Genomic DNA, 15,050 nt, shown 5'->3' with positions numbered 1-15,050 from the left:
TATTGAATAGTTCTACCGTCATTGTATTTTTTTTTTTACAACAATCAATAATAGAAAAGGAAAACATAACTTCCCTGCAGTATTACTTACTGTCCTGTAGATGGTGGTGATGCAGAAGAAGAGAAGAGAGGAGGAGGGAGGTGGTGGACAGAATAGGAGGAAGAGAAGAGGAGGAGGGAGGAGGTGGTGGACAGAATAGGAGGAAGAGAAGAGGAGGAGGAAGGAGGTGGTGGACAGAATAGGAGGAAGAGAAGAGGAGGAGGAAGGAGGTGGTGGACAGAATAGGAGGAAGAGAAGAGGAGGAGGAAGGAGGTGGTGGACAGAATAGGGGAAAGAGAAGAGAGGAGGAGGGAGGTGGTGGACAGAATAGGGGAAAGAGAAGAGAGGAGGAAGGTTCCAAAACAAATGCAATCAATCACTTTTCACCCGGTGATAACTCCTTCCACCGGAGCCAGATAATCTAATTCCATCACTGCTAAGGGAGAAAAACCCATTGGATGAGAAGGTTACAGGTCCCTCCCCTCTGACCTTCTCATCCAGTGGGTTTTGAGAAGGAGGGCTATGAGTACGTGATTAAAATGACAGATCTACAGTGGGGGAAAAAAGTATTTAGTCAGCCACCAATTGTGCAAGTTCTCACACTTAAAAAGATGAGAGAGGCCTGTAATTTTCATCATAGGTACACGTCAATTATGACAGACAAAATGAGAATTTTTTTTCCAGAAAATCACATTGTAGGATTTTTAATGAATTGATTTGCAAATTATGGTGGAAAATAAGTATTTGGTCAATAACAAAAGTTTCTCAATACTTTGTTATATACCCTTTGTTGGCAATGACACAGGTCAAACGTTTTCTGTAAGTCTTCACAAGGTTTTCACACACTGTTGCTGGTATTTTGGCCCATTCCTCCATGCAGATGTTTTGGGGCTATCGCTGGGCAACACAGACTTTTAACTCCCTCCAAAGATTTTCTATGGGGTTGAGATCTGGAGACTGGCTAGGCCTCTCCAGGACCTTGAAATGCTTCTTACGAAGCCACTCCTTCGTTGCCCGGGCGGTGTGTTTGGGATCATTGTCATGCTGAAAGACCCAGCCACGTTTCATCTTCAATGCCCTTGCTGATGGAAGGAGGTTTTCACTCAAAATCTCACGATACATGGCCCCATTCATTCTTTCCTTTACACTGATCAGTCGTCCTGGTCCCTTTGCAGAAAAACAGCCCCAAAGCATGATGTTTCCACCCCCATGCTTCACAGTAGGTATGGTGTTCTTTGGATGCAACTCAGCATTCTTTGTCCTCTAAACACGACGAGTTGAGTTTTTACCAAAAAGTTCTATTTTGGTTTCATCTGACCATATGACATTCTCCCAATCCTCTTCTGGATCATCCAAATGCACTCTAGCAAACTTCAGACGGATGTACTGGCTTAAGCAGGGGGACATGTCTGGCACTGCAGGATTTGAGTCCCTGGCGGCGTAGTGTGTTACTGATGGTAGGCTTTGTTACTTTGGTCCCAGCTCTCTGCAGGTCATTCACTAGGTCCCCCCGTGTGGTTCTGGGATTTTTGCTCACCGTTCTTGTGATCATTTTGACCCCACGGGGTGAGATCTTGCGTGGAGCCCCAGATCGAGGGAGATTATCAGTGGTCTTGTATGTCTTCCATTTCCTAATAATTGCTCCCACAGTTGATTTCTTCAAACCAAGCTGCTTACCTATTGCAGATTCAGTCTTCCCAGCCTGGTGCAGGTCTACAATTTTGTTTCTGGTGTCCTTTGACAGCTCTTTGGTTTTAGCCATAGTGGAGTTTGGAGTGTGACTGTTTGAGGTTGTGGACAGGTGTCTTTTATACTGATAACAAGTTCAAACAGGTGCCATTAATACAGGTAACGAGTGGAGGACAGAGGAGCCTCTTAAAGAAGAAGTTACAGGTCTGTGAGAGCCAGAAATCTTGCTTGTTTGTAGGTGACCAAATACTTATTTTCCACCATAATTTGCAAATAAATTCATTAAAAATCCTACAATGTGATTTTCTGGAGAAAAAAAATCTCAATTTGTCTGTCATAGTTGATGTGTACCTATGATGAAAATTACAGGCCTCTCTCATCTTTTTAAGTGGGAGAACTTGCACAACTGGTGGCTGACTAAATACTTTTTTCCCCCACTGTATGAGGAGAGACCACTCTCTGTCAGGATACTAACTATCTATGAGGAGAGACCACTGTCTGGATACTAACTATCTATGAGGAGAGACCACTGTCTGTCTGGATACTAACTATGAGGAGAGACCACTGTCTGTCTGGATACTAACTATGAGGAGAGACCACTGTCTGGATACTAACTATCTATGAGGAGAGACCACTGTCTGTCTGGATACTAACTATCTATGAGGAAAGACCTCTGTATGTCTGGATACTAACTATCTATGAGGAGAGACCACTGTCTGTCTGGATACTAACTATCTATGAGGAAAGACCTCTGTATGTCTGGATACTAACTATCTATGAGGAGAGACCACTGTCTGTCTGGATACTAACTATGAGGAGAGACCACTGTCTGGATACTAACTATCTATGAGGAGAGACCACTGTCTGTCTGGATACTAACTATCTATGAGGAGAGACCACTGTCTGTCCGGAGACTATCTATGAGGAGAGACCACTGTCTGTCTGGATACTAACTATCTATGAGGAGAGACCACTGTCAGGATACTAACTCTCTATGAGGAGAGACCACTGTCTGTCTGGATACTAACTATCTATGAGGAGAGACCACTGTCTGTCTGGATACTAACTATATATGAGGAGAGACCACTGTCTGTCTGGATACTATCTATCTATGAGGAGAGACCACTGACTGTCTGGACACTAACTATCTATGAGGAGAGACCACTGTCTGTCAGGATACTAACTATCTATGAGGAGAGACCACTGTCTGTCTGGATACTAACTATCTATTAGGAGAGACCACTGTCTGGATACTAACTATCTATGAGGGGAGACCACTGTCTGTCTGGATACTAACTATCTATGAGGAGAGACCACTGTCTGTCTGGATACTAACTAACTATGAGGAGAGATCACTGTCTGTCTGGATACTAACTATCTATGAGGAGAGATCACTGTCTGTCTGGATACTAACTATCTATGAGGAGAGATCACTGACTGTCTGGACACTAACTATCTATGAGGAGAGACCACTGTCTGTCTGGATACTAACTATCTATGAGGAGAGATCACTGACTGTCTGGACACTAACTATCTATGAGGAGAGACCACTGTCTGTCTGGATACTATCTATGAGGAGAGACCACTGTCTGTCCGGAGACTATCTATGAGGAGAGACCACTGTCTGTCTGGATACTAACTATCTATGAGGAGAGACCACTGTATGTCTGGATACTAACTATCTATGAGGAGAGACCACTGTCTGTCTGGATACTAACTATCTATGAGGAGAGACCACTGTCAGGATACTAACTATCTATGAGGAGAGACCACTGTCTGTCTGGATACTAACTATATATGAGGAGAGACCACTGTCTGTCTGGATACTATCTATCTATGAGGAGAGACCACTGACTGTCTGGACACTAACTATCTATGAGGAGAGACCACTGTCTGTCAGGATACTAACTATCTATGAGGAGAGACCACTGTCTGTCTGGATACTAACTATCTATGAGGAGAGACCACTGTCTGGATACTAACTATCTATGAGGGGAGACCACTGTCTGTCTGGATACTAACTATCTATGAGGAGAGACCACTGTCTGTCTGGATACTAACTATCTATGAGGAGAGACCACTGTCAGGATACTAACTCTCTATGAGGAGAGACCACTGTCTGTCTGGATACTAACTATCTATGAGGAGAGACCACTGTCTGTCTGGATACTAACTATATATGAGGAGAGACCACTGTCTGTCTGGATACTATCTATCTATGAGGAGAGACCACTGACTGTCTGGACACTAACTATCTATGAGGAGAGACCACTGTCTGTCAGGATACTAACTATCTATGAGGAGAGACCACTGTCTGTCAGGATACTAACTATCTATGAGGAGAGACCACTGTCTGTCTGGATACTAACTATCTATTAGGAGAGACCACTGTCTGGATACTAACTATCTATGAGGGGAGACCACTGTCTGTCTGGACACTAACTATCTATGAGGAGAGACCACTGTCTGTCAGGATACTAACTATCTATGAGGAGAGACCACTGTCTGTCTGGATACTAACTATCTATTAGGAGAGACCACTGTCTGGATACTAACTATCTATGAGGGGAGACCACTGTCTGTCTGGATACTAACTATCTATGAGGAGAGACCACTGTCTGTCTGGATACTAACTAACTATGAGGAGAGATCACTGTCTGTCTGGATACTAACTATCTATGAGGAGAGATCACTGACTGTCTGGACACTAACTATCTATGAGGAGAGACCACTGTCTGTCTGGATACTATCTATGAGGAGAGACCACTGTCTGTCCGGAGACTATCTATGAGGAGAGACCACTGTCTGTCTGGATACTAACTATCTATGAGGAGAGACCACTGTATGTCTGGATACTAACTATCTATGAGGAGAGACCACTGTCTGTCTGGATACTAACTATCTATGAGGAGAGACCACTGTCAGGATACTAACTATCTATGAGGAGAGACCACTGTCTGTCTGGATACTAACTATATATGAGGAGAGACCACTGTCTGTCTGGATACTATCTATCTATGAGGAGAGACCACTGACTGTCTGGACACTAACTATCTATGAGGAGAGACCACTGTCTGTCAGGATACTAACTATCTATGAGGAGAGACCACTGTCTGTCTGGATACTAACTATCTATGAGGAGAGACCACTGTCTGGATACTAACTATCTATGAGGGGAGACCACTGTCTGTCTGGATACTAACTATCTATGAGGAGAGACCACTGTCTGTCTGGATACTAACTAACTATGAGGAGAGATCACTGACTGTCTGGACACTAACTATCTATGAGGAGAGAATACTGTCTGGACACTAACTATCTTAGAGGAGAGACCACTGTCTGTCTGGATACTATCCATGAGGAGAGACCACTGTCTGTCTGGATACTATCCATGAGGAGAGACCACTGTCTGTCTGGATACTATCTAAGAGGAAATACCACTGTCTGTCAGGATACTAACTATCTATAAGGAGAGACCACTGTCTGTCTGGATACTAACTATATATGAGGAGAGACCACTGACTGTCTGGACACTAACTATCTATGAGGATAGAGAGACCACTGACTGTCTGGACACTAACTATCTATGAGGAGAGACCACTGTCTGTCTGGATACTATCTATGAGAGAGACCACTGTCTGTCTGGATACTAACTATCTATGAGGAGAGACCACTGTCTGTCAGGATACTAACTATCTATGAGGAGAGACCAGTGACAGTGATCAAGACCATTTCAGCCTTTGACCTTTAGGGCCCTGACCCCTGACCTCTCAGTGTTAAAGTGCAGAATGCTCAACAAAATACTGGAGACAACATTATGTATCAAACTGTTTATTTCTTATAATCATTGATTGATCGTTCTTTTCAACCCACAAAAGAATGGTTGATGACAGAGAAGGTTCTGGTGAAAAAATATAGAAAACATGAATAACCCCATAGTAGAAGTATTGTGATTAGAAAATAATTTGACATAAAAACATTATTTCTCTCATGTTATATTCTATTAGCATTATATTGTTGTTTTTGTTACATAAATACTGTATATGTATCACCCAGACCCATTAACCAAAACCCATCAACAAGCTGAAAGTCAATACCCCTAATAAACAATGTTGCTTCTCACAAAAGTAGCAACTCCAATATTCATATTAACAGTATAATAACACTATTATTCATAATAACAGTAGTATTCATAATAACAGTAGTATTCATAATAACAGTATAATAACAGTAGTATTCATAATAACAGTATAATAACAGTAGTATTCATAATAACAGTATAATAACAGTATTATTCATATTAACAGTATAATAACAGTAGTATTCATAATAACAGTATAATAACAGTATTATTCATATTAACAGTATAATAACAGTAGTATTCATAATAACAGTAGTATTCATAATAACAGTATAATAACAGTATTATTCATATTAACAGTATAATAACAGTAGTATTCATAATAACAGTATAATAACAGTAGTATTCATAATAACAGTATAATAACAGTATTATTCATATTAACAGTATAATAACAGTAGTATTCATAATAACAGTATAATAACAGTATTATTCATATTAACAGTATAATAACAGTAGTATTCATAATAACAGTATAATAACAGTAGTATTCATAATAACAGTAGTATTCATAATAACAGTATAATAACAGTATTATTCATATTAACAGTATAATAACAGTATTATTCATATTAACAGTATAATAACAGTAGTATTCATAATAACAGTATAATAACAGTATTATTCATATTAACAGTATAATAACAGTAGTATTCATAATAACAGTAGTATTCATAATAACAGTATAATAACAGTATTATTCATATTAACAGTATAATAACAGTAGTATTCATAATAACAGTATAATAACAGTATTATTCATATTAACAGTATAATAACAGTAGTATTCATAATAACAGTAGTATTCATAATAACAGTATAATAACAGTATTATTCATATTAACAGTATAATAACAGTAGTATTCATAATAACAGTATAATAACAGTAGTATTCATAATAACAGTATGATAACAGTAGTATTCATATTAACAGTATAATAACAGTAGTATTCATATTAACAGTATAATAACAGTATTATTCATATTAACAGTATAATAACAGTAGTATTCATAATAACAGTAGTATTCATAATAACAGTATAATAACAGTATTATTCATATTAACAGTATAATAACAGTAGTATTCATAATAACAGTATAATAACAGTAGTATTCATATTAACAGTATAATAACAGTAGTATTCATATTAACAGTATAATAACAGTATTATTAATATTAACAGTATAATAACAGTAGTATTCATAATAACAGTATAATAACAGTAGTATTCATAATAACAGTATAATAACAGTATTATTCATAATAACAGTATAATAACAGTATTATTCATATTAACAGTATAATAACAGTAGTATTCATAATAACAGTAGTATTCATAATAACAGTATAATAACAGTAGTATTCATATTAACAGTATAATAACAGTAGTATTCATAATAACAGTATAATAACAGTAGTATTCATAATAACAGTATAATAACAGTATTATTCATATTAACAGTATAATAACAGTAGTATTCATAATAACAGTATAATAACAGTATTATTCATATTAACAGTATAATAACAGTAGTATTCATAATAACAGTATAATAACAGTAGTATTCATAATAACAGTAGTATTCATAATAACAGTATAATAACAGTATTATTCATATTAACAGTATAATAACAGTATTATTCATATTAACAGTATAATAACAGTAGTATTCATAATAACAGTATAATAACAGTATTATTCATATTAACAGTATAATAACAGTAGTATTCATAATAACAGTAGTATTCATAATAACAGTATAATAACAGTATTATTCATATTAACAGTATAATAACAGTAGTATTCATAATAACAGTATAATAACAGTATTATTCATATTAACAGTATAATAACAGTAGTATTCATAATAACAGTAGTATTCATAATAACAGTATAATAACAGTATTATTCATATTAACAGTATAATAACAGTAGTATTCATAATAACAGTATAATAACAGTAGTATTCATAATAACAGTATGATAACAGTAGTATTCATATTAACAGTATAATAACAGTAGTATTCATATTAACAGTATAATAACAGTATTATTCATATTAACAGTATAATAACAGTAGTATTCATAATAACAGTAGTATTCATAATAACAGTATAATAACAGTATTATTCATATTAACAGTATAATAACAGTAGTATTCATAATAACAGTATAATAACAGTAGTATTCATATTAACAGTATAATAACAGTAGTATTCATATTAACAGTATAATAACAGTATTATTAATATTAACAGTATAATAACAGTAGTATTCATAATAACAGTATAATAACAGTAGTATTCATAATAACAGTATAATAACAGTATTATTCATAATAACAGTATAATAACAGTATTATTCATATTAACAGTATAATAACAGTAGTATTCATAATAACAGTAGTATTCATAATAACAGTATAATAACAGTAGTATTCATATTAACAGTATAATAACAGTAGTATTCATAATAACAGTATAATAACAGTAGTATTCATAATAACAGTATAATAACAGTATTATTCATAATAACAGTATAATAACAGTATTATTCATATTAACAGTATAATAACAGTAGTATTCATAATAACAGTATAATAACAGTAGTATTCATAATAACAGTATAATAACAGTAGTATTCATAATAACAGTATAATAACAGTATTATTCATATTAACAGTATAATAACAGTATTATTCATAATAACAGTATAATAACAGTAGTATTCATAATAACAGTATAATAACAGTATTATTCATAATAACAGTATACTAACAGTAGTATTCCTTTTTTTTGTCATGTTATTTTTTGTTCAAACCAATTAAAAACATACATATGTACGATCAACAACTTACAGACGTACACAAACAATGACTACATCTCATCTGCCCTGACCTGCATACTCACACCTCCATCCCCACTGCCTGCATTGTTGTTTGCCACTTGGCCTTAAATTGTACCAATTCGTTTTTCTCAGTTACCCATTCTATTTCAATATTTCAATAATTGATTAATTCTTTTCCAGGTTTTTTTGCATACCTTTTTTCAATATGAGTGATGTTTATATTGTAATACTTCTGACAGGCAACTTTCTAGCATCGCCGATAACTTTTGGACTTTACAGCGTTCCCAGAAGGCATGGATTATTGAGTCGTTGTTAGTTTTATACTTAAGACATGACTCTGTCGTTGTGCTGTAGAATTTGTGAAATGTGTCTCTTGTATAAATAATTCTATACATTCGTTTATACTGGATTAAGCGTACATTTCCATTGACTGTAATTTCGTTCAAACATTCCCTCCATCTTGTGCCAACATCGGTCAGCGCCCCTCTGTTTCTCTATGTGTAGGCCATCTATCTGATGCTGTCTGGACCAAACGAGTATGACATTGTTGCCGCCCGTAGCATTGAATGGAATGCAAGGGAAGCCTGCGAGCATTTGGCCTCCCTTGATAAAAAAAAGTATACAAAATTAGCCAATCAGCGTTGAGCTAAACTGAGTGAGCTGAACTGTGAATGATTCTGGCGCACCAAAAAAAAGGGTCAAGGCAAGCCAGCTTGGATTCTGGCGTCACTCCTATCAAATCGCATTGAGAACGTACGTCATTGACAGAAACAACTTGAATTGTGTTGTTGTCCTCCGGTGGCTAGTTAGCTAGCTAAAATTGCCCCTTTCCTAAATTAGCCATGGATGGAGATAGGGACTTGGACTTGTGGTTTTACTTAATTCTCCGTACTGGCCAATAATTATAACGGCGATTCTGATCAAACCATTAATTCATTCATTGTTGTGCCCCTGGCCTGAGTGGGTGGAAGTTCAATATGCAGCTAGATGTAGAAGGCTAATGTTAACTAGCTAACGTTGCCCATGAATGGAAGTTAGGCTAGCGAGCAAACATTTTAGCCAGGTAGGCTAGGAATACAAAAACTAAAAGTGTGTACCGTATGACAGAGTGATAGAGCGTTTTGGCTACATGAAAGAGAGGAGGATGGGATTGGCGTTTCTCTATAAGTAGGGTGAGTCAACATATTTGTTCTATTTACACGAACGCGCATGCACGCGCACACGCACACACACAGAAATCAGAACCATGGACAGCCACATCATATTTAGCTTACGTTGATTGGACTAAAATAGTTTTTGGAATCTTTTGGTTGTCACTGTATTAGACTAAGCATAGGTGATTTGATGATGTTGAAATGTTGAAGTTGAAATGGTGCTGGAATAGTGGAGGGAGGCAGCTCCTGTTTTATTTGCGACTTGCGGTAACTCTCTGTGGTTCTAAATCAATAGCTGTTTAGTGGTCCGAATATGTCGGAAACATTAACTTGTTTGACCATGCTGTAGGTCATGTAACTGCCTGTTACATATAAATATGCTTGGTGGACTTCACCAGACAGAGGTTGCTCTCCGGTTTTGGGATGAAACAAAGGTGTGGTTGAATTTATTCTTATTGTCTCGGCCTTTAGGCCTGTATATATATCACGGTGGCAAGGCATATGAACTAACAGGTTATAGAGTAAACAACGCAATTATTACAACCCAGGTTGTAATATGGCTTTTTTCTGGTTTCCCCAGTGATTTTACCCACGCACCGCTACTGGATTCTACTAAGATATATGGAAATGTTTTCATACCCAGGATGATTTAGCTATTTGATTTTGAATTTTAACCCCTTGAAGTATCCCCAAAAAATATAAATAATTATTAGCCCATACAAACGCATTGAAAAACAGATTCACTACATGGAACAACAGAAAGTCCCCCCCAAAAATCTAAAGGAAGTTTGTTCTGAAGTGTATTTAACCCGTTTATTTTTTGTACTAAACAGTTTCCATATATACATTACCGTTCAAAAGTTTGGGGTCACTTAGAAATGTCCTTGTTTACGAAAGAAAAGCATTTTTTTTTACACTCGTTGCCTCTGATTGGGAGCCACTCTGGCCAACATAGAAATACAACAACTAGAACTCCCGACATAGAAACACAACACATAGAATGAACACACCCTGGCTCAACATATAGAGTCCCAGAGCCAGGGTGTGACAGAGAGAGAGGGAGAGGAAGGGAGGGAGAGAGAGAGAGTTTTAGAACACATGTATAGCTACTTCCCTTACAGGTTATTTGACCAATATTGTTGTAGCAACATAACACTGCGGCAACAAGATTTGAAAGTTTAGTCGATAATGTTGTTTAATCGGTGGTTTGGCTATTAGCTGGACAAACGTACCGTAGGCTTCGTGAAAAGGGCAATACTGTTAATATGACCGTGTGTTAGTGCTGGTTTTCAGTAATCTATGTAAATCCCAAAGCAGGAAAATTCTCAGCAACAAACTACGGATCAAATTAAGATCCTACACCTGTATGTATTGTTGTACTCGACGGAAGCAACTCTATATGTATTTAAAATGTGTCAAATAAAACTAATTCATTCATTCATCAATCAATTCATTCATTCATTCTTCAGAACTTGGCGTACATTATAACTACCTGCCCTCTTGGGTCTCCAGGCCCGGTCCAGATTCAACCAACTCCTAGCCTGGCCCCTTAGCCTGCCCCCTACAGCCTGGCCCCTTTACAACCAACTCCTAGCCTGGCCCCTTAGCCTGCCCCCTACAGCCTGGCCCCTTTACAACCAACCCCTAGCCTGGCCTCTACAGCCTAAATACATCATGTCTATCTGGAGGAGTTGGACAGGAACAAGCAACATGGTAGTGGCTCTGCCTTGCCTTCTGATAGGTTAGGTAGAACTGGCCGCCATATTGCTGATACCTGCCCAAGCCTTCCAGATCTAGTCCCTGGGAGTTGGGGCTAGGAGATGTCTGGGCTAAGGGATTGTTTCTAGAAACAGTCCACGTGCTTCGTCCCAAATGGCAGCCTGTTTCCTACATAGTGCACTACTTTTGACCAGGGCCCTGTTCTAAAGTAGTGCACTATATGGGGAATGGAGTGACATTTGGGACGCTGCCCATGTTTTCCAGAACTGTACACAATGCAGGGAAGCAAGAACCACCCCTTCATTCTGCCAGATGCACAGGATATTCCTTCCTTTGTTTGTGAGAGAACTTCCGTACTCAGACTGCTGGTTCAACGCAGGCAGGGGACCTGAAAGAGCTGTTTGTGGTGATATTTAACAATATATTGGCGAAGAGGGACAGAACCATGGCTGAAGGTATAACTAAATATTTGTTTTAATATCTTATATTATATAATGAAATACCATATACGTTTACTGTTTGAGAAGGATGTTGCAGACTGAACTGTTCATTAAACCTGGAACACGTGTAAACCTGGAACATGTGTAGCTATCACAATGATTCTGTAGTTAAAATTAAGCTAATACAAAATGGTTTTACATTGAACTGAAGTATACTTGTTATGTTATCCTACCAGCTGTACCACTCAGAGAGACGGAGCTGAAACTGCTGCCTGAGTCTGATGGGTGTGGTTCAACAAATTATGACGGTATGTACTCTGTTTGGACTGTGATGTTAAGGTCTCTCATGGTTGGATCAAATCATGATGGTATGTACTCTGTTTGGACTGAGACGTTATGGTCTCTCATGGTTGGATCAAATCATGATGGTATGTACTCTGTTTGGACTGAGATGTTATGGTCTCTCATGGTTGAGTCAAATCATGATGGTATGTACTCTGTTTGGACTGTGACATTATGGTCTCTCATGGTTGAGTCAAAACATGACACACCACACATTACAGCTGGGCAACTTATAATACTAACTTACTAGTAACTTTGAGCAGGATGGTTATGGTTCAAATAATCGTTGAATGAATCATTGAATGAATCTTTGAATGAATCATTGAATGAATCATTGAATGAATTGAAATAATCAATAACATACATTAGCTCTATTTCACAGTGTGATAGTTGAATTACTTTTAATGTTTTGTTGTTGTTGTTATAATCACTGGGAGCTACATTGACTTTATCTGTGTGGTTTTTACAGGGTCAGGTTTGACCACTGACCTGAGGATTGTGTTGCTGGGGAAGACTGGAGCAGGGAAGAGCGCAACAGGAAACACCATCCTGGGGAAGAATGTATTTAAAGTCGACTCTTCCCCTGCGTCAGTGACCGGACAGTGTGAGAGGCAGAGTGGAGAGGTCAACGGGACAAAGGTGCATGTGGTTGACACACCAGGCCTCTTCGACACAGCCAGGTCGGGCGAAGAAGTGAAAGAGAAAATAGAGGAGTGCGTTAACATGTCCGTCCCGGGCCCCCACGCGTTCCTGCTGGTGATCAGGCTGGGGGTGAGGTTCACAGAGGAGGAGAGGAACGCCGTGAGGTGGATCCAGGAGAATTTTGGCGAGGACGCCTCCATGTACACCATCTTGCTGTTCACCTGTAAAGATCAGCTGAAGGGGAAACAGGTGGCAGATTCTCTGAAGATGTGCAAAGAGCTACGGAGACTCTCCATCACTTTAGGTGGCGGGTATCACTCGTTCAACAACGACGCGAAAGACGACCCGACCCAGGTCGCACAGCTGCTGGACAAGATCAAAGAGATGGTGGAGCTGAACGGAGGAGAGCACTACACCAACGAGATGTACCAGAAGGCTCAGAGGAAGATCAGAGAGGCGGAGGAGCGGAGGAGGGAGGAGGAGAAGAGAAGGAAGGAGGAGGAGGAGAGAAAATTAAAAGAAGAGGTGAAGGTGGAGATAGAAAAGGAAAAGGAGGAAGAGAGAAGGGGAAAGGGGGATAAAAAGAGGAATCTCCACATCTCATTAGCAGTAACAGCTGTGTGTGTAGTAGTAGGGGTGATCATAGCAACAGCTGCTGATACTACGGTAGCCCTGGCTCTAGCTCCACTGGTACTGCTGCTGGGAGCAGCCAGTGGAATAACGGCTGTCTGCCTGAAGAGAGGAAGGTGTGGAGCTAAAACACCGGTCTCCGTAGCCGTGTAACAATCACATCTACCTCATTAAGGCTGTGTTTACACAGGCAACCCCATTCTGATCTTTTGCCACTAATTGGTCTTTTGATCAATCCGATCTCTTGTCAATAATTGGGCAAAATATCAAAATTTTTCTGCCTGTGTAAAGATTAGAATTTGTCTGCCTGTGTAAAGATCAGAATTTGGCTGCCTGTGTAAAGATCAGAATTTGGCTGCCCGTGTAAACTAGGGCGGCAGGTAGCTTAGTGGGTAAGAGCGTTGTGCCAGTAACCGAAAGGTCGCTGGTTCTAATCCCCGAGCCGACTAGGTGAAAAATCTGTCGATGTGCCCTTAAGCAAGGCACTTAACCCTAATTGCTCCTGTAAGTCGCTCTGGATAAGAGCGTCTGCTAAATGACTAAAATGTAAATGTAAATGTAAACGCAGCCGAACAAGACCAAACAACAGGAACATGGATTGAATGATTGATTGATTGATAGATAGATGGTTTTATTGATTGATTGATTGGCCTTTTTCACACTTTGTTACCTTATACGTGGGAACTTTGATAAAAACATTGTTGTAAACCTATCCCTTAATTATTTTTCTGGCTGTCCAGTGATCTATTTATTGAATCATATGTTAAGTGAAAACATTGATGAACTTAATAAAGAGAAGTAAATGGTCTGACTGTTTTTATTAAATTTTTCTGAAATGTTTTATAACATGTTTCCTCCCTGTAAATACATCCTAGTATTATGTCAGAGTGACTTTCTTTCTGTTCTCTTGGAATAAGGTGCCAACATCCTGAATTATAATAGCCTAGCAGTAAGCCACGGTCCACCCAGGGCAAGCTCTGCCAAGACCCACACAGAAACAAACATCCACTTGCTGTCCTGACTGAATCAGAAAAATAAGTTATTATTATTGAGGTGATGATGATTTGATTCATTATCATGCCATAAAGACAAAGAACAACATTTATAGAATGCATGACTAAAAATACAGTACCTTTCATTACCAAAGCCATGTTCACTGCACATGTTGCTGAACAATTCAACCCTTTTGTTAGTGTCATTGATATGGAAATTCACTTGTATTCAATTCATAAGCATTGACTGTAATACCGCTAGGGTCCTGTGGTGAAACAACTGCTGTGCAAGGTATTGGGCAACAGCTTTACTCCGGGGCCTGTATTCACAAAGGCTGTAATGTTACAAAATGTGGAAAAAGTCAAGTTGTCTGAATACTTTCCGAATGCACTGTATAAAGCCTGCTGTGAGT

At 38.3% G+C, this 15,050-nt stretch overlaps 1 protein-coding gene across 1 annotated transcript; it reads left to right on the top strand.

Annotated features, from left to right (window-relative positions):
- Positions 1 to 11,962: 11,962 nt before the first annotated feature.
- On the top strand, positions 11,963 to 13,968 carry LOC311121788 (GTPase IMAP family member 4-like). Its single transcript, XM_084196238.1, has 3 exons — positions 11,963 to 12,046; positions 12,268 to 12,339; positions 12,843 to 13,968. Exons 1-3 carry the CDS (start codon positions 12,037 to 12,039, stop codon positions 13,796 to 13,798), a joined length of 1,038 nt encoding a protein of 345 aa, XP_084052364.1. The 5' UTR covers positions 11,963 to 12,036; the 3' UTR covers positions 13,799 to 13,968.
- The last annotated feature ends 1,082 nt before the right edge of the window (positions 13,969 to 15,050 follow it).

This window comes from Coregonus lavaretus (assembly GCF_964263955.1).
Source record: "Coregonus lavaretus genome assembly, contig: HAP1_SCAFFOLD_171, whole genome shotgun sequence".
In the NCBI taxonomy this organism is placed as follows: Eukaryota; Metazoa; Chordata; class Actinopteri; order Salmoniformes; family Salmonidae; genus Coregonus; species Coregonus lavaretus.
This window is presented reverse-complemented; position numbering and strand designations above follow the sequence as displayed.